This window comes from Mya arenaria, chromosome 13, assembly GCF_026914265.1.
Source record: "Mya arenaria isolate MELC-2E11 chromosome 13, ASM2691426v1".
Lineage (NCBI taxonomy): Eukaryota > Metazoa > Mollusca > Bivalvia > Myida > Myidae > Mya > Mya arenaria.
In genome coordinates this window covers 64,729,859-64,756,053 of record NC_069134.1, presented here as the reverse complement: position 1 = coordinate 64,756,053, position 26,195 = coordinate 64,729,859, and the positions used below count along the sequence as shown (strand labels likewise).

The 26,195-nt window shown below is 33.5% G+C and overlaps 1 protein-coding gene across 11 annotated transcripts in view; it reads right to left on the bottom strand.

Annotated features, from left to right (window-relative positions):
• Nucleotides 1-26,195, bottom strand: part of LOC128213024 (neurocalcin homolog) — a 105,765-nt gene continuing 79,570 nt past the window's right edge. For all 11 annotated transcript variants that reach the window (XM_052918500.1, XM_052918496.1, XM_052918504.1 and 8 more), the window contains 2 exons: nucleotides 24,413-24,809; nucleotides 1-5,001 (listed from right to left, as the gene is read on the bottom strand). In XM_052918500.1, the coding sequence (XP_052774460.1) occupies nucleotides 4,804-5,001; nucleotides 24,413-24,790 (576 nt within the window). In that variant the 5' untranslated portion in view covers nucleotides 24,791-24,809 and the 3' untranslated portion in view covers nucleotides 1-4,803. The remainder of the gene's footprint in view (nucleotides 5,002-24,412; nucleotides 24,810-26,195) is intronic.

The window sequence follows — 26,195 nt, the reverse complement described above, 5'->3', positions numbered from 1 at the left end:
TTATAAATCAATCAATTTATATGACAAAATACAGGATCAGATGACTGCAAGATGACAACATTAACATATCTGAAACATGGAAAACACTTCACTTAAATTCAGTAAAATCCTGTGAAGAATAACAGGATCCTTCAGTATTAATTGACCACAATATATATTTTCATAACTATTTTTAACTGTTACTTTACTTTAGATGTAAATAAAATTGAATTAGTATTAATATAAACATGATCTTACACAATCAAATGGAATGATCTATTACATGTTATCTTAAAGAAAAAATATTAAATATTTATAAAGAAAACTTCTACAATGTGACAATAAAGAAATAAATCTTTAAAAGTAAGCACTTACAAAATTCAAGAAACTATAGCAAAAAATGTATAAGGTGAATTATATATGATTATCAATTATCTACAGCACATATATTGGTAGGATCATAGAAAATATGGTATAGATTATTACATAGGTGGTATACCGGTATAAATATTAAATAACATATCATATGTTTTAACTCATCTTGGAATGGTCTTATCTAATACTTTTATTCTTGCATATTTTTAAACATATTATTTAGTATCAACGATGTTGTAAAATTGAATATATCCCTTCTTCTTTTCGTTTAAAGGAAACATTATATACCAAATTCACTGTTAGTGTCTTAACAATCTAATCCACTGAATCGTGGAAAAAAAGTGTAACATTAAAAAAATTGTATTTTCGCTTGTCGCGAGATGTTTTATCAAATATTCAGAGGTAGTTCAAAAAATAATTCCGACAGTCGGAGGTTAAACTATTGTATATAGTGGTATGATATCAACTACACACATCTTGGCCAATTTATAAAAAAGTGTAGAACAAAATATTGTAAGCTCAGGAATAACAGTTAAATATTCTGTAAATGTTTCAAATTTAATTGAAATTTTATAACAGTTTTAAAATGCAAGGGTATGATTTGTGCGTTGACACGACTACTGAGCCGTTATTTATAAAATGATCTTAAAATTTGGAAGGGCTGCAATTTATAAAAATTTGGACTATGCTAGATTCTGTTTTACCTTACCACTGATGTTCTCAAACAATGACATGAATTATCCATAGGCGAAATAAAATGCACAAAATAAATATTACAAGACCAATAACAAAAAGGAAACAATTATCAACATAACTGATGCCGCATCACATATGTTATAAATCATTGTATATGCATGAATGATAGTTTGGTACTTGCCAATACGCAAAAAGTCTGAAAATATCTGTTTAACAATAAGATGAATGCAATTCATTATGTTCATAGTGAACATATAATACTTTCACACATACATTACCTCTCATAGAATAACACATCTAGTCACAAAATTATGATGGATGCAAATGCAAATTCAGAATGGAACTGTTCACAAAGGTCTAAATTCTCAAAGACTAGCTGACATATTCACAAAGACTTGAGTGTTTACAAAAGCCTACTGGTAGGTGCATAAGGCTTAAATGGTCACAGAGGTGTTCACAAATACGTACATGTTCACAATGCTTAAGTGTTCACAAAGGCATAGGTGTTCACAATTGTCTACATGTTCAAACGGAAAGAAGTGTTCACAAAGGCCTTAGTTAACAAGTCATGGCAGTGACATATACCTACGAAATACTGGCAGGAATAACAAAGCACTTAACAAAATACTGTTAATACAGGGTCACATTACTGAAATGTGCCTTTATTGAGTTCTGTATGAAAATAGCTGTTTGTAATTGTATATGTAGTACCAAATATCCCGCTGTATCTGTACTGAAGATAACACATTATTTTCACTACTTTATGATTATAAAAAAAACATGTTTTATTTGACTATCCCTTTGGTTTTTATTACGGTGGAAGATTCAGTGTGAACATTCTCTTGTATTTTCCATTAAAGATAAATGATACAGGAATCACAGCCTTACACTTCTTAGTTCACAAAAAGTTTTTATCAACCATCAAAGGAAAGCAGTCTTTTCCAATAAACATGTAGTGCGGGCCTAATACATACAGCCATATCCCCCGGCGGGCGAAAATAACCCCGGAATTTCGATCCATATCCCCTGGAATTAAAAAAAAAATTTTTTTTTTTTTTTTTTTTTTCAAAACTTGCTTAAGGTTTACAGTGGAGAGCATCAATAATATTATGAGTGTGAAATTCCATGAAGGACCATGATGACTAAGTCCAAAAATTATTGTAATTTGAGTGTATTTCTGTATTAATTCTTATATTATGTATGCAGATATTGCGCAAATTTTCATCGCGTAAAAATCCCCTGGTGTAATATCAAAATCCCCTTGAATTCAGACCAAAATCCCCTGGGAAGCCTCTAAGAAATATGGCATGTATGCTAATATCATTTAACATTACAGACTGATTGGATGTGTATACATATACATATGATATGCCTGCTAACAAAATTACTTGTATATTTGATAATAATCAAATTGCTACTATTTCATAGGATTATCAAGATATAGTATTCCCTTATAATAACATACTTTAATTAAATGAAATGTTTAGGAGTGAATCAACATTTACCCACTGATGAATGGTACAACAATGTGATGGAATCATAACATGTTCACAGTAAATCTTCCACCGCAATAAAGATACTTTAAAACTTAAGGTGCTTTGACAGAACCAAAAAATAGATAGGACAAAAACAGCATGTATTTCTGTATATTTCAACACTGGGTCATATCATATTAAGATTTGATTCATAGCACAAAAGTGTATTTCTTCATCATAATGGTTGTTAAATGAATATGATTGGGTCAAAAAAAAAAATATGTGTGGGTCAGGTAACGCTGTTGGTAGAGAAAAATAAGGGTAACCATCTATAGCTGATTGTATAAAACCGGTTAAGTTTTTGATTGATCAAAATTATCAAAAATGTTTCTTGATTGGTCAATATTTATACAATAATAACTAACCAATCAAAACATGTGAATGGGTCAATTAGCCAAACGATAACCTGTGGACAACTTATCGAAGTTTTATACAATTGGCCCCTGTCAAGATAATTAAAGGACTGTGAGCATGACATTGTATTTTAATAAAAATTGTAATCATTGTTGACGGACTGAATGCTGTTTTTTCTGTTGTTAAGTTTATGTACTTGTAGACAAAAATATCGAATTAAAGCTGCACTCTCACAGATTTTCTGTTCTTACAACTTTTTTTAACATTTGTCTTGGAAAGAGCAAATTTTTGTGTAAATATCTTCAAACCAATGATAAAAGACTGCTGTCAAAAGATCAGATTGCAAATTTGCATATTTCCGTTCGAAAATTAATGTTCTATGGCTTAAACCGTTTCTAACAGTTTAAGAAAAATGCATAGAACTTTAATTTTTGAATATAATCTGCGATCTGATTTTTTGGCAGTAGTCTTATATGCTTGGTTTCCATGAATATTCCCAAAAATTGGCTCGTTCCAAGACAAAAGATAAAAAAGTTGTCAAAACGTTTTATCTGTGAGAGTGCAGCTTTAAAATCAAATAAGTTTTCATTCTGAAATTAATGTATACCTCAAATATTTATCCCAAAAAAGGTGTTTAGGTGGGGGGAAAATATACAGTATAAATGGTAACCTGAGACACTCATATTTATTTTTTTGGCCTTGTGCAAAAACAGTTGTGGATTTCATTATAAATGTACAAAACACCAGGTACATGTATATATACGTTTGACATGCACATTCAACCATATAGTAATATATACAAATCTACTCATGAAATGAAAATATTCAATAAATATGAGAAATATATGGAGGATCATATCGGCCATTTACAGATCATGTGAACAGGTAGTCATGACAACTTGCTTTATATTGATGTGCGCTTATAAAATGACATGACTCAATATTTATAATGACTTATCTACTTAATTAATAAACAAGTCGACATAATTATTACAACATGCCGTGCTATAACTCACAAGTCTACAAAAAAGTCAATATGACTTCATGGTCACATGATCGGTATGCACGATATACTCTTCCATAGAGATGACAAGAAAATAATTTTTTCCAATAATCACATCTCACCAATGTCAACAATGCCTTTTTCATTTGTTTCCAATCATATCATAACACTTTTCTATGCTACTTAAAAGTTCCCATTTACTTCTACATGTACATTAATTTATTTGCCACAAAAATACATCAAAATTAACAATATAAACTTAAAGCCAGAAGTAATTACAGTCATTTAAATTCTACATACATGTATACATTGCCATCAATAAATAACAAGTCACACAAGGTCACCCTACAAGAAATGTTTGTAGCAAGTCATACAAGGTCACCCTTCAAGAAATGTTCAAGGTCACCCTACAAGAAATGTTTGTAACAAGTCACACAAGGTCACCCTACAAGAAATGTTCATCTGATGTGGGCAAACATGTTTATTGAAAATGCACTGTACATTTTTTTAAACACATTTTCTTATGATTAATGAGGGGCCTAGCTAGACCAAAATAGATGTGTAGGGCTGTCTTGTCAGGACAGATTACATGTGATCAGCATATCATATACCAAAATAACCATTTTTCTTCTTTAACTTATGAGTCGACCCTTGCCTGATCTGCCAAACATTAGTGGAGCTACCCCACTATTAAACTACCGTACATGTACTCTGTAAAATTGGTGGTTCACCTCAAACAAACATTTTTTGAAGGCTGGCCTTGCTTATAGATCCTCGAACAGAGTCATTGTGCAATGAGCTGATAAGTGTTTGTTTCCGTGTATGTGCAGCTTTAAAGTCCAACTTTTCAGCACTCCATTTTCAACTGGTGGAGTTGGGATCGCATTGCAGTAATCTAACGATAGACGGGTCACTCTTTGCACCTTCTATAAACTCTGCTAACGATAGCTGCCCGTCAAGGTTCTTGTCCATCTGTCGGAAGATTTTGTCTGTCCGTTTTTCAGGTGTTGATTCATCTTCTGGCATTTTCATAACTGTGCCCACCATCTTGTAGATTGCCTGAAAATATAAATCAATGCAAATATTGCTTGGCAATATGAATGAATGCAAACATTGCATGGAAATATGAATGAATGCAAATATTGCTAAGAAATATAAATCAATGCAAATATTGCTAAGAAATATAAATGAATGAAAATATTGCTAAGAAATATGAATGAATGCAAATATTGCTTTGAAATATGAATGAATGCAAACATTGCATGGAAATATGAATGAATGCAAATATTGCTAAGAAATATAAATCAATGCAAATATTGCTAAGAAATATAAATGAATGCAAATATTGCTAAGAAATATGAATGAATGCAAGTATTGCTTTGAAATATGAATGAATGCAAATATTGCATGGAAATATGAATGAATGCAAGTATTGCTTTGAAATATGAATGAATGCAAACATTGCATGGAAATATGAATGAATGCAAATATTGCCAAGAAATATAAATCAATGCAAATATTGCTAAGAAATATAAATGAATGGAAATATTGCTAAGAAATATGAATGAATGCAAGTATTGCTTTGAAATATGAATAAATGCAAATATTGCATGGAAATATGAATGAATGCAAGTATTGCTTTGAAATATGAATGAATGCAAATATTGCATGGAAATATGAATTATGGCAAATATTGCCAAGAAATATAAATCAATGCAAATATTGCTAAGAAATATAAATGAATGGAAATATTGCTAAGAAATATGAATGAATGCAAGTATTGCTTTGAAATATGAATGAATGCAAATATTGCATGGAAATATGAATGAATGCAAGTATTGCTTTGAAATATGAATGAATGCAAATATTGCATGGAAATATGAATGAATGCAAATATTGCATGGAAATATGAATGAATGCAAATATTGCTTAGAAATATAAATGAATGCAAATATTGCTAAGAAATATGAATGAATGCAAGTATTGCTTTGAAATATGAATGAATGCAAATATTGCATGGAAATATGAATGAATGCAAGTATTGCTTTGAAATATGAATGAATGCAAACATTGCATGGAAATATGAATGAATGCAAATATTGCCAAGAAATATAAATCAATGCAAATATTGCTAAGAAATATAAATGAATGCAAATATTGCTAAGAAATATGAATGAATGCAAGTATTGCTTTGAAATATGAATGAATGCAAATATTGCATGGAAATATGAATGAATGCAAGTATTGCTTTGAAATATGAATGAATGCAAATATTGCATGGAAATATGAATGAATGCAAATATTGCATGGAAATATGAATGAATGCAAATATTGCTTAGAAATATAAATGAATGCAAATATTGCTTGGAAATGTGAATGAGTGCAAATATTGCTTGGAAATATGAATGAATGCAAATATTGCTAAGAAATATGAATGAATGCAAATATTGCTTGAAAATATGATGAATGCAAATATTGCTTGGAAGTATGAATGAATGCAAATATTGCTAAGAAATATAAATGAATGCAAATATTTCTAAGAAATATAGATGAATGCAAATATTGCTAGGAAATATGAATGAATGCAAATATTGCTAAGAAATATAAATGAACGCAAATATTTCTAAGAAATATAAATGAATGCAAATCTTACTTGGAAATATAAATCAATGCTCATATTGCTTGGCAATATGAATCAATGCATATCAATTGCATATATTGCTTGAAAATATAAAACAATTCATATATTGCTTGGATTTATAAATCAGTGCATATATTTCCTGGAAATATGAATCAGTGCAAACATACATGTACCCTGGAAATATAAATCAATGCAAATATTACAAGAACTGTCAGTGATGTCAACAAATCAATACTGCAACATTACAACATGCCAACAAAGCTGGCATTTCCATAACAGTGGCAACAACCTCTCAGTCATTCAATTATGCAACAACAATTTAACCCAGAGTTGTGGGCTTAAATTTCTACCCATGGGTATTGTGATCAAAAATATGTGTACCAAGTTTCAGCCCCATATCTCCAAGAATTACAATTCATGGCAAATACCAAAGGTTTTGCATTTCAAGATCTGGAGACTAGGACAACAGATTGATGTGCTAAAAGTATTGGTTGTTTATTCAATGCTTAATGCAAGTATTTGAAAGTAAACAATAAGTGATTTGTTATGTGCTTAAAGCAAGCATTACAAAATGCATTCGTAACAGTATGCAATTCCAAGTGTGCCTCAACATTCTGTTAATATGGGTTTGTATACAAGATCCAATTTGTCAATTATTCTAGTGGTAACTCTGTTATTACAAATCTGTATTACTATTTGAGTTACTGCCCTTGTTGGAATTTTAAGTTCAAACGCAATACCATATAAAACATTGATTTCTTACACTTTTTAAACTTGCTAAATCAAGGAATAACATTGATCTGTCAACTTTATTCCAAGTCACAGCTAAAAAGCAGCCAGAGTTCAAATGAATTTTCATTAGAATTCAAATATTGTTAATAGTGTACATCTATTATGGATGCATGAAATGGTTAACGAAGTAAATAATTGATCAGAACAGGATATAAAGTCTTTTTAAGAAAGTTATTAGGAAAGTTATTTGATCCTAGCAGTGATGAATTACAGGGTAATTTGTAGAGTTATATCACACAGGGATCTTTATGAAGGGTATGAAAGATAAAAAAAAAAAAAAAAAAAAAGTATGGTAGAGTGCAGATTGTCGTTTCTAAAATTAGCATGACTGAAAAATCAAACTTGAGTGAAATTATTAAAGCATATTCATGTTTTCATAAAGGATGAATAAACAAAATCAAACAGCACATAAAATCAACTTTCCAATGATTGAAAACCTTTTTGAAAGAAAAGCGCATCACAATCTAATACGAAAACCATTCCAAAGGCCACTGTTAACTGTGACCCTACATAGGTTCGAAGGACGGGAACCATTTTTTTAATGACTGACTTATAACCTTAAGCTGGCCAATTACTGCAAATCAAAGGAAGACCTGATGTTGTTATTCTAAATTCTTTTACACACTTGTATAGTGGAGATCCTGAAAAAAAATCATACATTAAATATGATATTCATATATAAGACCTCATTGAAGTTGAACATCTAAACCAGTTTAGAATACAACCTCTATTTTTAGCCAATGAAATTGCACGTAGGCAATCATTAAGTACTCGCATTAATCATTAAGAATTTCACTTTTTGTAGGTGGATTTAGGTCCGCCTACTGCCAATCTCCCCAATAATACACATTCCCTTCATCATAGGCAATGTGTCAGCCAATAAGGTTGTTTTTTAAGTCAATTAGATGACCTAAAGTAACATCTTTATGATAAAGAAGGGCTCGTTCACTACGCTCACTCTGCACATTCTTCATTGTTAAGATCTTACTTCATGTCATCTAACTATCACAAAAATTGAATAAACATTTAGATACAAAACTTCAAAATGATGGTTAAATAATCTATTGATGATTCTGGGCAGTTCACATTTAGCAACTGACTCTTGTTGAAATCTTCAGGGACCCAGGGATAAAGAGATTTTTTAAATGAATGACAGATAAAATATTACGACCCCTAGGGCCCTAATATATCAGCAAAATTGCATGGCCACAAGGAATTCCAAGGTTTTAGAACTTTATTTGTTGTGGGTTAATTTTGTCAGAAACTTTGGCCGAGGATGCCTCTAGCATTATTTAAATCTGATAAAGAGTCTACAACTTAATAGAAGAACATTTATGAACTTTATGATATCAAACCAATTCCAAATTTCTCCAGAATCTTGAAGCGGAGAACTTATTTTACAGCTTTAACGACATCAATGACATTTCGATCTCCCTTCTTCACCAACTTTCATCAGAAACATTTTGTTTTCAAAGCCCAAGTTTGGTAATAAGATGGCTGTAATTACAGATCTGAGACCCCAAAAGCCAAAAGCGTAAGCCATAACTAATGACTTCATCTCAAGGTGCAATCCCTCGATGGAAATTATAACATCTAACGGCATTTCTGCCAGGAAAAGCCATGAAAAGAATGGAAATTTTGTACTCCTGACTGTTTTTCCATACTTAAATTGCATAAAATGTCAATAGTAATTTTCTATTTTACTCTTGGGCCTAAAAAACAGTCTCCTGGTTTTTGTTCCATACTTCAATGGCAATAGGAAATTTCTCAATTTTTTATTTTTTTTGGCTTGGGTCTAAAAAACAACAACATTTGGTTTGGGTTATTGACCCTACCATCGAAATAGGCCACGGCCCTTCCATTTTAATAGTCAGTTGGTATAAGAAATAAAATATATATAAATATATATATACATATTTATTTTTTTTGAAATGAGTTTTAATATGTAGTTTAAAACCCTTAATATTTTATACAGAAGATTACTTTAATACCATTCTCCAATTAATTAAAAATAACGTTCTTATATAAAGCCTAATCATTTTTTTTTTTTTAAACCATACTGACCCTACCTGCTTTTGGAAGGGATGTAACCCTAACCAAACCATTTTATTTATTGGCCTTGTCAACATTTCACTTGAACTTGTGCACACCTCTGATAATTGTTGTTGTCAATGTTTTTCCTCACTAATGGGCTGAAATGATGATTGAATTTCAACATTCTTGTGAATAATTGGTACATTAAACATTCTCTCGCCATTATCTATGTATACTTTGATGGCATATTTCTAAAAGCGTCTACATCTTAGAATGTATATTAGGAATCACTCTGCTACAACAGAAAATTGCATGATCAATTTAGGAAAATCAGAGAAGAAAAACATCAATATATTTTTGGTATGGAAATTATAAAGAAGTAAATTACTGTGAAATCATTTATATTCGTTGGCATGAAATTTCGTTGTTTACCGAAAAAATACAATTTCGTGGGTACTTGAATTCGTGGTTTTTCATTTTTGACATTCGCTAAAGTGGTACGAGATGCCAATTAGTGCATATACCCATGTCAATTATTGATTTAATTGGGAATTAAGGTCATAAAAGAAGATGCTTCCTGATAATAAATACAGATAGGGGAAGCCATTGAATACCAATTAAGAATTTTGCAAACTGTGAAAACACCGAAAAGGTGCTTATATTTGAGTAAACAAGATAATTTCAATATTTATTCACACGTTTTTGTTTAATAAACATATTGAACGCGTTGTTTTGTACTTTGTCACGTTGGGTGCTCAGTAACCTCCAATGTAATCGATTAATTATTTCATTAAATAAAAAAATCGAGTACCGACACCCATCACACACATCTTGTAAACCTGGAGATTTTTATTAACAGCACACGTTTAAACACGTGCTTCTGTCATTTGGTTCATAAAAAACACATTTAATTAATTTGGTTTATTATTTGTTAAAGGCAGATATAATTTATTAACAAAACAAAGATAGTAATATACACAGTGAGACAGGTATAAACGCTGTATACTGCGACTTCTTTAATGAATAAACTAGTATGCACAACATGGCAGTTGAAAAAGTGAATAAAGGGTCTATATTTCGTGGGATCTTTAATTCGTGGATCACCCTACCCACGAAAACCACGAACATTAATGCCCCACGAACATTAACGATTTCACAGTAGTTTGAAGAATATTGAAGATTAAAACTTTAAAGGGCGCACAATATAAATTGATGCAATTTTTTTAAGTTTTAATGCATTTTCATGTTTAACTCATTTGACTCAATGATTAAAATAAAAAAAGGCATATGATTTAGGTACAGCTAAAAATTACTTAATTGTATTTTAGCTCTCTTTTAAATGGGGAATTTGTGGCCAGTTGTCATTGCTATTAATCAAAAACAAAAATTATCTATTACTTGTCATACTTTTTTGTCAAATGAGTGCACACGAAAATGCATTAAAATTAAAAAATAAATAATAATTTTTCATCAACCTTTATTGTGCCCCTTTAGAGGACTTTGAAACATTCTGCGACTAACCTAAAATTTACCAAGTAATATTATAGATGTCAGTATGGAAGAAAAAATATTACCCCTAACTGGTAAGTTAATTCCACTAACATCTCAAAAAATAAATAAATAGGAAAGATTAAGGCAGCTGACATAACTTTTTTTTTGTTGTTGTTGAAAACCTGGATTCTGTACCAAACTGATCAATATCATGGTACATCACTAAGTGTAGAGAAGTTCAGATAAAAAATTGGTCAAATTCTTACATGTTTATTAAAAAAAAGTACAAAATTACAAAAACAAATCCAAACTATACCAAAAAAAGTGTCGAGTTGGGAAAAGTGTCGAGTTGGGAGGAAAAAAAAGTGTCCAGTTGGAAAAAATGTCGAGTTGGGAGGGAAAAAAGTGTCAATTGGGTAAATGGAAACAAACAATGATTTTTTTGCGCCTAACGTCTGACGCTTTTCAGGAAAAACCAGACACAGCTGCTAAAAAAGTCTTCCATTGCTTTCTGGAATCTGTCACCGGTCAAAAACTTCCCCATGAATTATCTATTGCTACATTTCACACTGCATTGTGTCGTGATGTCAATTTTGTGTCTCTCTCTGTTACATTATTAACAAGTGCTGCCCATTTTTTTCATTCCATACAATTCCTGTCTGTGAAAAGTTACGTTATTTAATATGTTAGGAAAACTCCAACTGTTTGATTACAATGAATGTGTGCTATCAGCTTTAGTTGAACAGAAAAGTGTAAATAAAGTAAATCTTGCTTATATTTAGCTTGAAAATATGGCAAATATTATGATATCCTCAAATGATAATGAATAAATTATTAATTGTTCTTCTTTCTCATCCAAGTTTGAACAATATTTGTTCACAAATTTTCTCCAAATATTTTACAAAAAAATAAAGAATTCAAGGCTTATAATTTTCAAGACTTCACAGGGGTTACTTCCCTTTTTGGTAGAGTAATCTCTGCAATCATGCATATCATGTGACGTATGTATGTATGTTTTTCTTGAGACCTTGCGATCAAGGATAACCCGTGAATGTGCAAGCACTTATTTCCGACAGGGTCCTTTGTTTTTGCTGAAGGGACAGCACGCGGAAGAGACAGTTGTGGGATACAAGGAAGTCCGGGTCCGATACCCTAGCTCTTTTTTGAAGAAACCCCTTGATTCTTTTACGTGCTCGGTGTAAAGCCCGGATACACAGGGTACAACTTTCCTGGGTTAAAACCAGTACTGAGTACACTACTTTTTCAAGCATTACCCTATAAATGCTGAGCGCCAGGCAAGGGAGCTACTTGTACAAACTTGTAACATCTTTCGGTATGACTCGGCCAGGGATCGAACCCAGACTCCTGCTTCGTAGGCAGACCCATTAACCACTAGGCCACTGAGAGGGTGATGATGACCAAAACAATGTGACATCATTCAAAAAGTTAAATTTTTCGTCTCATATGAATTATTTATTTTTTTCCTCATTTATTTAACCTAAAGCAAATCAAGAAACATTTATAAAAATTGCTAATTTGTGTGAAAAATCATCTATTCATTTAAAGGTATATCGGTAAACAAAATCCAGCTATTTTTGAAAGTGGGTGGCAAATATCTCTGCTTGTCAAGGGAAATCACTGCGTTTAATACTGATAATAATATTGATCCCTATTCTTGACATAACAAACTGAATAAGGTTTAGATCTAAGTCCATGACAATAACTCTCCAACCCATAATAATGGTAGAGCTAGAGTCAGTCCAGAAACGTCATATACGATTTTATACAGACACCCAAATCAGGACTCTTTGAGATGCTTAATTCAATTTCCTTGAATGTCATTAAACGTGCTACTCCTTCTTGGCCCACTTGCACTGATGAAGGTAGAATACCAGCTGACCTATCATATTCTTCAGCAAAAAGTTTGAAAAAAAAAATGTCGAAAAAATATTTTTTGTGACAAAAAGATGCCTCAATTACAGCTTTTGGAAAGCTGAAACAGTTATATATATTGAGTACTCTGTAGTATTTGCTTATCTATACACTTATATGTTCAATCAGGATTATATTTTAATGTTTATTATACAGGAAAAAAAGTTTTTACTTTGCCCACTTTTCTTTTTAAACAAATTGCCAAATTTGTAGAAAAAAATGTCTGCTCGTTCAAATTTTTCTAGGCCAAAATCTGACAAACAAAACATGATCTCTTGCACAATCTTGCATCTGTGTTTGATTTTAAAACATTTTTGAGTATCATAAATAATGACTAGAATATGTAAGCATGTGCTGTTTAAATTTCAGTGTGGTTACGTCAATTTTTGACCACTTCCTGTTGCTGGGCAAGGGAATTTGGACATTAGTTGAGATTCTAAAAATATGTTTTTCTACAGTGTAATTACACAGCAAGTTCTTGAAATCAAATGACCACAAAATCATTCGTGCATTTTTTTATATGGCTTGTGCATTTTTTTATATGGTAAATGGGGCAAATGAGGCAAATGCTTTTTCATCACAAAATTTGACTCAAAAATAGACAATTTATAAGAGAAAAAACAACAACAAAACAATTCTTCAGATCCAGGATCTGAAAGGGTGCCTTTTGCTTTGTATTTTTATTGTTGTTATTTTCTCAATTCAAACAACCCTGTCACCATTCGAAAAAAAAGATCGAAAAGAAACCCCACACGAATAATTTCTATGTTTGATTTAAAAAATTTCAGATTATTTTCAATTTTTTCTTGCGATAATGGAATGTCACGTTTAACAAACAACATGACCCAAAGACAAACATCAGAAATCAAAGTTTCTAGAAGTAATGAATGGCCCAATAGTACTTCTTCTGTAAATATGGTGAAGTGTTTATCAATAAAGTGTATTTGTATTTCATTTACTAGGAAAACACTTCCAAGAAGAATTCTGACATGAAATTAACTACTTCTGGCAAAAAAAAACTCAATCACACAATGGTTAACATCTTTCTGTACTACTTCTGGCAAAAAAAAACTCAATCACACAATGGTTAACATCTTTCTGTACTGTCATGTAAAATAGAACATATTGATCCAAGTGGACGCTCACCCTCATCTCTCAGTCACACTTTGATCAGTTTATCTCAGTCATGCTCATCAGTTTTTCTCAGTCACACTTATCAGTTGATCTCAGTCATGCCCATCAGTTTATCTCAATTATGACCATCAGTTTATCTCAGTCATACCCATCAGTTTATCTCAGTCATGCCCATCAGTTTATCACAGTCATACCCATCAGTTTATCTATATCATGTCCATCAGTTTATTTCCATCATGCCCATCAGTTTATCTCTGTCATGCCCATCAGTTTATCTCAGTCACGCCCATCAATTTATCTCCATCATGCCCATCAGTTTATCTCAGTCACGCCCGTCAGTTTATCTCTGTCATGCCCATCAGTTTATCTCCGTCATACCCATCAGTTTATCTCAGTCACGCCCATCAGTTTACCTCCATCATGCCCATCAGTTTATCTCAGTCAAGCCCATCAATTTATCTCCATCATGCCCATCAGTTTATCTCAGTCACACCATCACTTTATCTCTGTCATGCCCATTAGTTTATCTCCATCATGCCCATCAGTTGATCTCTGTCATGCCCATCAGTTGATCTCTGTCATGCCCATCAGTTGATCTCCGTCATGCCCATCAGTTTATCTCAGTCATGCCCATCAATTTATCTCAGTCACGCCCATCAGTTTTTCTCAGTCACGCTCTTCAGCAAACAAAAATTGGGAAAAAATAATCACCTTCAAGGTAGAGTAGGGCTTAATTTTACCTCCAAAATCATTAGAAAGAAAGTGCTTAAAGCCATGTAGTTGTGGGCTCATATTGTATCTAGTAGATTCAGTACTTCAAATGTTTTAAGTGAAGATCTTATTTTTGTTTAGTTAAAAGGCAAATAATTTTTTTGCCAAACATGAAAACTAGAATTACTATTAGCCCTCGGCAATAACTACTATTTTTATTCCTTTTTTTCGCAGTGGCACCACTGGTCTTTTAATATGATACATAAGAGTCCAGTTTAGCACTTAATCTCTCTTGGATAAAAGTACAAAGTAGAATATTATCTTAATTAGAATATGAAAAGTACACTGCCCTTTATAGAGTCTCAACAAATATTTGACCAACTATTGAACTCCAATCAAGGATAACAAAAGATCAAACAAGAATAGTTTGATCAGAAAAAACCCATTCAAAGGAAAATACCATTCAAATACCATGCCTTTGTTGTTTTACGTTTTACTCAGAAATCTGCAAATTCATATACGCCTTCATTGAACTGTATCATAATGGGATCCAATACAATATGTTGAGGGTTGTCATGCTGCCTTGATGTGTATAGCAATTGAGAGCCAAGTTTCATTTAAATTCATCAATTTTGTCATAGGAGAGAACAAAAAAATGGAAGGTTCAAAGCCTTGACCTTGCATTGTGACCTTGACATTGAGCAAGATATGGTTATTTGATAGTTGGCAATAATGAGCAGGCAATGGTATCAAGTTTCAATACTGGTCTGCAGATATTGAGCAGACACAAAATCATAGGAGAAATATTTGACCTTGTACTGTGACCCTGACCTAAACACAGTGTCATCTTTAGAAGAAGATAATTATACATGCAGGAGCATTAAGTTTCATCAATATCCTTTATAACTCGTAAAGCGATATTCAGCAGACATGAAATAAGGAAAAAACTATTGACCTAGAATTGTGACCTTGACCTTAGGCTTGGATTGTTCCATATTGTCTCATGTGTATAACAGGTGGTGAAAGTTTGATATTCTTTGAATTGATATCCCCAGCCAGATAAGGCAAAGTAGATGGCATGGAAATAATGTGTTGGTGAAATATTCCAATTAAAACTACTGTAGTGGTATTCCACTGGTATTCCACAGTGTATTTATGTTTACCACTGGAATGTAGTGGTATTCTACTTGAATTCCAGTGTATTTATGTTTACCACTGGAATGTAGTGGTATTCTACTTGAATTCCAGTGTATTTATGTTTACCACTGGAATGTAGTGGTATTCTACTTTATAACTTTAATCCACTCGGCAGATGTTCAGCTAAAAAGCAATCACATATACTAACATCTATGTTGTTCTCTTATTAGTATTATAAGCCCCGTGTGCTCAAAAATGCTCTAAGAAGATGTGATGAAAGGAGAAAACACAAATTCTATTAAGATTCAGTAATAAATATAGTTTCCCCGTGAGAATTTCAAATGAAAGAAAGTCTTTAAGGAATACCATTAATAAGAATTCCACATAAAATTAAACACCATATAAAGCCAATCTCCTGATTAACAGAAGCTTTAACAATGGCCATTGAAGTTAAGTACGTCTTCGCAGCATGATGACGACAATGACTTGAAACATTTTATTATACTCAAATGTATTTACCACTTTGGCAGACTACAAAGCATTCTCTGTAGATGGTTAGTGAGTATTCTTACATGGAGTTGATGCCACTCTGGAGGGTTTAGCATCAATTAAATGGGCATTAATTTGGCCCTATCTCATAAAGCATAGTTATAGAATTTGATCAGTATGCGGCAAGGGTATTGTTAATGTCCAGCGTGTCAGATTACAAGATTATATTACTGAAGATATCTCTGCAGCAAATAGCCTCTATTTCCCCATCAGATATCTCTGCAGCAAATAGCCTCTATTTCCCCATCAGATGTCTTGTGGCTTCTTTCTTTCCTTATGCAGTTAGGCCGAAAAAATAAAATCTATGTTTAATCCTATCGAACAATGAAACAAGTCTTGAATGATTTGGATGGCATTTCTGTATGTTGTAAATTGAATCTTAAAGGGACTTGACACCAGATGGTCCCACAATCAGCAGTTACAGTATTTCCTCAAAACTAGCCGAGAATTGTCAATACCAGCTAGAATGAAAATGATAATGCCAGTCATCGAAATTAGGCTTTTGGATGAACAAGCCTGAATTCTTATACTTTTGCATGGAATCATAGTTTTGAACAAGCCCTGCTATATAAAATTCAGAATTTGAGCAAGCCCGGGTGTCATTTTATCAGTGCAGGGCTTGCGGGCTTGTGCTAATTTCGACCACTGTAATGCATCACTCAACATGATAAGAAGATTTTGCTGTTGACTCAGCTGAGCTTACCTGTTTAAAAAAAAAGTGCATAGTGGTTATAGTTTGTATATTTAACATGTGAAAGTCACATGATTTGTACAGATACATATACCAATGCTATTTTTAAATTTACAGGTACTTACATGGTAGACACAACAAGTAAATTTCGAATTGGAAAAATATGCAAAATCTGTGAAAGATACATGTAATGTGATATATCAGTAAGTAATATCTAATGCGTTGTACACAATGATATCAATTATATATAAGTTTTTGAAATTTTCTTTCTTTTAGCAATTGTATCATCTGGTGTCTAGTCCCTTTAATTACTCTTTGTTTGTTATTGTAATGAATACAAATGTAATAACAGATGCCTGTAAATTTATTTTCCAGAAAATGCAAAACAAGGACAGCACTAAAAAAAAGAAAACAAATGTCCCAAAACGTTTGCTTGTGATTGTTCCATCAAACATCACAAACACATTCATTAATGTCTCTGAAGACTCCCTGGAGACTGAAACATTTATAGAAAATGAATAAATGAATACTTTGTAGGGTATTTCCCTGTAATGCCAAGAAGAAACATATATATATAGGTTATAGGTTATATAGATTATTAAAATGCCCTATGGAACCATTTAATACAGTAAAAAGGTAAATATAGGACATTGGTCAATGTTTAGCACTATTGGCTTAGATGCCAACACCTGAATGACCATTACAAAATCAGTTTAAAATGAACTAATGATACCTCAATTATTACCCAAATTCCCGAACTGACAAATTGTTTGGCTAATTTACCCTTAAATTTTTAACACCAGAAACTATAAATTTTTAACACCAGAAACTATAAATTTTTAACGCCAGAAACCTTCATTTTTCAACACCAGAAACCTTCATTTTTTAACGCCAGAAACCTTGAATTTTTAACGCCAGAAACCTTAAATTTTTAACGCCAGAACCTTAAGTTTTTAACGCCAGAAACCTTAAATTTTTAACACCAGAACCTTCAGTTTTTAACGCCAGAAACCTTAATTTTTTAACACCAGAAACCTTCATTTTTTAACACCAGAAACCTTAAGTTTTTAACACCAGAAACCTTAAGTTTTTAACGCCAGAGTTATACACATTGCTTATAATGCATGTGTGGGTTGTATATGGCAACATGTTGTACCAAGTTTCATTTGAGATTTTTTTTTGTCTTATGGTCAAAGCTTGAAGTTTTTGCCCAATGCAGCTGCCAAGAACGCTGCTGCTAATTGCATCAAGGCTGTCACGATAGCCTGATTTCTTTAAAATTTCTATGAAAAATCTAGTGAGGACTAGCTATAGCACAGCACGGAGTAATAAATGCTTTGTCTTTGTAAGACTTAAACGCCCATAACTAATGACACCTTAATGAATATAAGGCTCAAGTCCTTCTATCCTTTACCACCAAACACTTTTTTTTGCCTGAAGCATTCAATCTTGAAATAGAAGTGACTCATTAGAGGATGAATTTGCCCGTGAGTATAATTCAAAATGGCAATTCATTTCCATATTCACCTTATAAAATCTTTGTGGCGCAAGTGAAAAGAATGTGAGTGGACAAGCAGATGTCAATGTTTGTCTATCAATGCCTGCCTTTCAATGCTTGTGTGCCATTTCTCATCTTTCAACGATTGTCTGGCAACTCTTGCCTGTCATTTTGCTTTTCAAAGCTCTTCCGTCTATTCCCAATTTTAAGCGCTTGTCTGTCAATGCTTGCCTTTCAACAGTTGTCTGTCATTCCTCATCTTTCAACGATTGTCTGTCAAGGCTTGACTGTCAATTTGCCTTTCAAAGCTCTTCTGTCAATATATGCAATTTAAAACGCTTGTTTGTCATTGCTCTTTTGTTAATGCTCGTCATTCAATACTTGTTTGTAAATTCTATAACCTTTCAAAGCTCCTAAGTTGTCAATGCTTATCCGTCAATTTTGTCTTTCAACAATCTTCAGTCGACTCTTGTCTGTCAATTTTGTCTTTCACCAATCTTCAGTGGACGGTTGTCTGTCAATTTTGTCTTTCAACACTTCTCTGTCAACGCTCATTTATCAACACGACTCTGTCAACGCTCATCTATCAACACGACTCTGTCAACGCTCATCTATCAACACGACTCTGTCAACGCTCATCTATCAACACGACTCTGTCAACGCTCATCTATCAACACGACTCTGTCAACGCTCATCTATCAACACGACTCTGTCAACGCTCATCTATCAACACGACTCTGTCAACGCTCATCTATCAACACGACTCTGTCAACGCTCATCTATCAACACGACTCTGTCAACGCTCATCTATCAACACGACTCTGTCAACGCTCATCTATCAACACGACTCTGTCAACGCTCATCTATCAATATGACTCTGTCAACGCTCATCTATCAACACGACTCTGTCAACGCTCATCTATCAACACGACTCTGTCAACGCTCATCTATCAATACGACTCTGTCAACCCTCATCTATCAACACGACTCTGTCAACGCTCATCTATCAACACGACTCTGTCAACGCTCATCTATCAACACGACTCTGTCAACCCTCATCTATCAACATGACTCTTTCAACGCTCATCTATCAACACGACTCTGTCAACCCTCATCTATCAACACGACTCTGTCAACGCTCATCTATCAACACGACTCTGTCAACCCTCATCTATCAACACGACTCTGTCAACGCTCATCTATCAACACGACTCTGTCAACGCTCATCTATCAACACGACTCTGTCAACGCTCATCTATCAACACGACTTTGTCAACGCTCATCTATCAACACGACTCTGTCAACGCTCATCTATCAACACGACTCTGTCAACCCTCATCTATCAACACGACTCTGTCAACACTCATCTATCAACACGACTCTGTCAACGCTCATCTATCAACACGACTCTGTCAACGCTCATCTATCAACACGACTCTGTCAACGATTGTCAATCAATGATCCTATTTTAAAAGCATCTTATAATGATTTGCAAGTATTCAAATGATGTTGTAATTTTAGTGATTGGGAAACTAACTTTGTGTTAAAAACTTTGATACACTTAAAAACAGCAAAAAGAGTGTTGTAGCAACGTTATGAATGTGGAGGTTTTCTCAATGTTGTAACAACGTTACTTTGGCAACCAATGGCACAATGTTATGATTTTTGCTGAGTATCAGCTTAGTCCTCCCAGACATTTGGTTAACATTTTAACATTTATGCAATCATATTTGACAATACCACACATTTGTCTATATATGCCTGACATTATACATGTCTTCTGGTATTTAAGAAATTCAATAAGAACAGAACTGCGATGATTTAAAAGCTTCAAGTGCCAAGGAACACTTAAAGACCAGAAATATACTCTCTAACCTATTTCTGTCATACAGTAAAATACATCCCAGCAAAACATCCACATTTGACATAAATGCAGACAAAAGCCCAGATTCCCGAGAATGAGATGATTAAGGAAAGCTATCATTTGTCATTCACACATAATAGAGAAAGTGGAAGAAAAGAGAATACAGTTGACGCTATATTTGTCATTCAGCAGTTTCCCCAGTAATGGACTCAGTACTTCACAATTGATTTGACTGAAAATTTATCATTACAAGACACACTTGCTGGTTACAAGATTTGTGTCGCGAAGCGAGAGAGACAGTCTCAGAAAGCATAATTATAAGTCTGATGATATGTCTCCTGGTACAGTCTCATTCTGAAGGAACTGTTTTTACTCTCACCAAACTCACATTTAATTTCTTGTTTGTCACTACAGATCTATGACGTCATGAACCATTTGGGGGGATTTTTAAAGGGGTTCATTTTTCTTCTTTATCCAATCAGAAAAGTGTACACATAGTTTTCACTTTTTAGGGCAAAACGTAGTCACAATTGATTTGACTGAAAATTTATCATTACGAGACGCCCCTCTGGCTCCAAAAATTGTGTCCCGAATCGAGAGACAATCGCAGAAAGCCTAATTATAACAACACACTTTGTGAGGCCCTAATAAGTTTTCCCTGTTTTGGTCATAGTTTTCACTGTTTTGGGGAAATAAAAGTTCCAACACACGTTGTGCGACTCTAATACATAGTTTTCACTGTCTGGGGCAAAAGGTAGTCGCAGCACACTTTTGAGGCCTCATGCAACACCTAGTTTTTACTGTTAGATGCACATGTTCTATGATCACGATTGCAGCACACTTCATGAGGCCCTGATAAAATCTATTTGTAAATTTACTTGTTTGAGAGGGCTGCCATAGGCAATAAGCTGTTTCCATTGATTGGTAATAGAAAGATATTTGGATAACTAAATACAAGTGCCTCAAATATTTGTGTCAGTGATAGGTGGATTTAATTAATACAGCTCAACTATTCCTTGCCACAAGAGGGATATTTATCCCCAGTGAATTTGTCTTAAGATTTACATACACTTGAATGTTCATTTCCAAATATACATGTTAAATTTTTTATACATGGACTATAACCCATTCATACTGTATCGATGTAACTTATGTAAATAGATTGTTGGGTATGATGCCATGGCCCTGGATAAATAAAACATCTAAGTCATGCACATACACCAATAACCAAAATGGAGTGCAGAGATACTTCGCTCAGATTTGCTTGTTTGGAGAAATGAGCTACAAATTTGTAATTGTCTGTTCACAAAATCCAGAAAATGTATGGTAAGGTTATTCATTTCAGAGCAATTAAATCCAACCATAGCTTAAATCAGAACATATATATATATATATATATATATATATATATATATATATAGGAATCATTGTCTTGATCCCTTCCTGATTAGATCTACAGATTATAGCTACCAAATATAGTTTGAGCTACATCTACATTACATCTGTCTGAAATTATTGCAGCTGAACAGTAGCAAGAATATTTCAAGAGGGAATACATGAAGAACATTGATTTGTTTAAATTTCAATTTTTTATGTTCATGGCTTTGTTCATGAATTTTCCTTATTAATATATACATGAAAAACTACAGAAACAAGCTCAGTAGTTTAAACATAAACCCCGTTTAAACCCTGTTCATTAAACTGTCTACTGCTTGTTTATGAAATTGTTCATTAACAGTCAAGTGAATGTCTTGTTACCTTTTTCATTAACTGTGTACTGCTAGTTTGTGACCTAGTTCATTATCTGTGTACTGGCAGTCTGCTTGTTTGCGGCCTAGTTCATTAAATGTCAACTGCTTGTTTGTGACCTAGATCATTTAATGTCAACTACTTGTTTGTGACCTTGTTCATTAAATGTCAACTGCTTGTTTGTGACCTAGTTCATTATCTGTGTACTGGCAGTCTGCTTGTTTGTAGCCTAGTTCATTAACTGTCAACTGCTTGTTTGTGACCTAGTTCATTATCTGTCTACTGCTTGTTAGTGACCTAGTTCATTAAATGTCAACTGCTTATTTGTGACCTAGTTCATTAACTGTGTACTGCTGGTTTGTGACCTAGTTCATCAATTGTGTACTGCTGGTTTGTGACTTAGTTCATCAATTGTATACTGCTGGTTTGTGACCTAGTTCATTATCTGCATACTGCTTGTTTGTGACCTAGTCCATAAATGTCAACTGCTTGTTTGTGACCTAGTTCATTCAATGTTAACTGCTTGTTTGTGACCGAGTTCATTAAATGTCAACTGCTTGTTTGTGACCTAGTTCATTATCTGCGTACTGCTTGTTTGTGACCAAGTTCATTAAATGTCAACTGCTTGTTTGGGACCTAGTTCATTAACTGTATACTGCTGGTTTGTGACCTAGTTCATTAAATGTTAACTGCTTGTTTGTGACTTAGTTCATTTACTGTGTACTGCTGGTTTGTGACCTAGTTCATTAAATGTCAACTGCTTGTTTGGGACCTAGTTCATTAACTGTATACTGCTGGTTTGTGACCTAGTTCATTAAATGTCAACTGCTTATTTGTGACCTAGTTCATTTACTGTGTACTGCTGGTTTGTGACCTAGTTCATCAACTGTGTACTGCTTGTTTGTGACCTAGTTCATCAATTGTGTACTGCTGGTTTGTGACCTAGTTCATCAACTGTGTACTGCTGGTTTGTGACCTAGTTCATCAACTGTGTACTGCTGGTTTGTGACCTAGTTCATCAACTGTGTACTGCTGGTTTGTGACCTAGTTCATCAATTGTGTACTGCTCGTTTTTGACCTAGTTCATCAATTGTGTACTGCTCGTTTTTGACCTAGTTCATCAATTGTGTACTGCTCGTTTTTGACCTAGTTCATCAATTGTGTACTCCTTGTTTTTGACCTAGTTCATAATTGTGTACTGCTTGTTTTTGACTTAGTTCATAAATTGTGTACTGTTGGTTTTTTAGCTGCATCATTAATTGTCTTATGCTTATTTGTGACCTAGTTCATTAATTGCCTGCTGCTCCTTTGCAACCCTAGTTTATTAATTGGAATCTGCTCATTAATTCCTTGTTCATAAATTGTTTGCTAGTTCATGTTCTTGTTCAGTAATTGTCTTCTGCTTGTTTAGACTTTGTACATTAATTGTATAGTAGTAGACTTCTCATTGATGAAGGTGTACAGTTATTGTCTTTTAATTGTTTGTGATAAGTTAATCTGTTGTTTGTTGCTCTATGACGACCTTGGTTAATTGAAATAGAAGGAGAAAGTGTGCATTTTTTTATGATTAATAAGAAAGATTATACCCAAGCAAATTCAATCACCTAAATGCAAAAATATTATTTTACAAGACATACTGATCTAAAAGCAGACCCAGAAAAAAACACATGCTTTTCTAATCTGTTTCATTGTCTCTGTACATATTCCCCAGACTTGAAGAATCCAGGAACATTCTCATTAATTTTGACCGAGCTGCAATGTTACTTGTTTCTGCTAGCAGTAAGAAAATTTTAAGTAAATTAGGTGGTTGCTAAAACATATTGCATAGCTGTGGCTAAAGAGAAAAAGCATTTTTAACCCTCAGGTTTCAGGGATCATGAATCCAGGATTTGATGTTAAACGGGGCATACTTGTGTATTGCAATTTGATCTTGAAGAGCCTGTGTCAAGATTGGAAAAATAATCATTCTTCATTGTACGGAACTTCCTCATTTTGTTCACTCTTCAGGTTATAAATAGGAAACCTAGAGGCTGTTTCGTTAAGAATTCTTGGGAGTGGTTTCATACTCAGGAGAGATTTTCAACAGTAAGTACTATCTGCAATGTGGAGAACATCTCCTCCCATAAGAAACCGCTCCTAACTTTCATGATGAAATGCCCTCTGGTCTATTATGATCAATAACAAATGAAGCGCTGACAGATAATATGATGACATTACAGTTAATCCAGTAAAATACACAATACTCACTGAGACTATCTCCAACATCTCGTTCCGCGATATATATCCATTTCCATCCAGATCGTACATACTAAAAGCCCACTTTAATTTCTGTTCCAATCGTCCTCGCGACGTTACACTCAACGCACAGATAAACTCACGGAAGTCAATCGTACCATCACTATTTGCGTCAAAGGTACGAAACACATGCTCGGCAAACTTTGAAGCGTCACCATATGGAAAAAAATTGCCGTAAATTTTCTTAAATTCCTCGACCGTTAGGTGTCCAGATGGGCAATCTTTAAGGAATCCTTTGTACCACTCTTGTAATTCCACGTCGGAAAACTCCGTATTTTGCCGAAGATCCTGCAGAACCTCGGGTTTCAGTTTACTGTTTTGCTTCCCCATAGCGAAACCTCACTCACAGCTGAAAGTACAAAATTCAATGATTTCAAAACACAATAATATTAATAATGTGCTTAAATTCTGGAATGTTTATTGTAGATTTTCAAGAAATGACTAAGAAATGGAATGGTCTAAATGTTGTTTCTGCTTGTAATTTACATGCAGTATCACTTGTGACATCAGTTCCACACTTGTGACCATGAAGGTCACTCAGAGCCTTGACCTTGAAGGTCACTCAGAGCACTGACCTTGAAGGTCACTCAGAGCCTTGATCTATAAGGTCACTCAGAGCCTTGACCTTGAAGATTACTCAGAGCCTTGACCTTGAAGATCACTCAGAGTCTTGATCTAGGTCACTCAGAGCATTGACCTTGAAGGTCACTCAGAGCTGTGCTTATCTAAAAGACCTGAGTGAAAGTAAAATTAAAACAGTAAATTGTGTGTCGATTTTATACTTGGCGGAACTACCTAAGATTTAATATCCCATTATAACAGGTCAAGGTCAAATTAAACCATCTTGTCTATATTCCTATAAATGATTAAGAAACATGCAGATATGCAGATAAACGTAGAATAAATTATTTGAATAAAATCTTGAAATCAAGAACATGTAGAACACTAACTGTTTCATTTGGTGAACAGGTATAGCAATAATTTAAGACACAGTTGTTGAGTACAACATGTGTGTATTGTCTCTGGAAAATCTTCTATTCCAGATAAATGTGGCTGCAATAAAATAAGTTTAGTTTATGTTGAATTTAACTAAACATATACAAACATTCAGAACAGCAAACCTTTGATTAAATCTTAATTTGAGGCATTAAATACAGCAATTTGATTGCATGCCAGATTTATAGATTTATAACTAAGCCTGGTTTTAATTAAAGAAGACTGGATACATCCGAACCCTATAGCTTATACATACCAATATCTCTGATTTTAAAACTTTGAATTTTAGTTCAAATTATAGTTCAAATTAATGATCCAATTAAGCAGGACAGGTATGCATTGCAAATTGTTATTTTAGGATATTTTCATTACTTCGTACTGGGCACCACTCCGAACCGATAGGCTATGATATAAAGCACATGCAATCGGGAAGAGTAATAGATAGATATGTGCTTAATTAGGAAAGACGTTGATCTACGAGGCTTTCATGCACTGTGCACTGGTTTCTAATCGTAATTAACATTGCTGCGTTTTAGTAGGTAACAGTTTCTGTATACGCTACCCAAGTTATTGAAATAATACGCCACAATTGAAATACAATCACCACGGTTTTGTGTGCTATTCTTCTGTACCATATTGTCAAGTCTGCCATGCAAATAGAAACATGCATATAATCTAAATAATATAAACCTAGGAATATATCTGCACGCTATTTATTGCAAGCTAAGAGCTCTGCCAA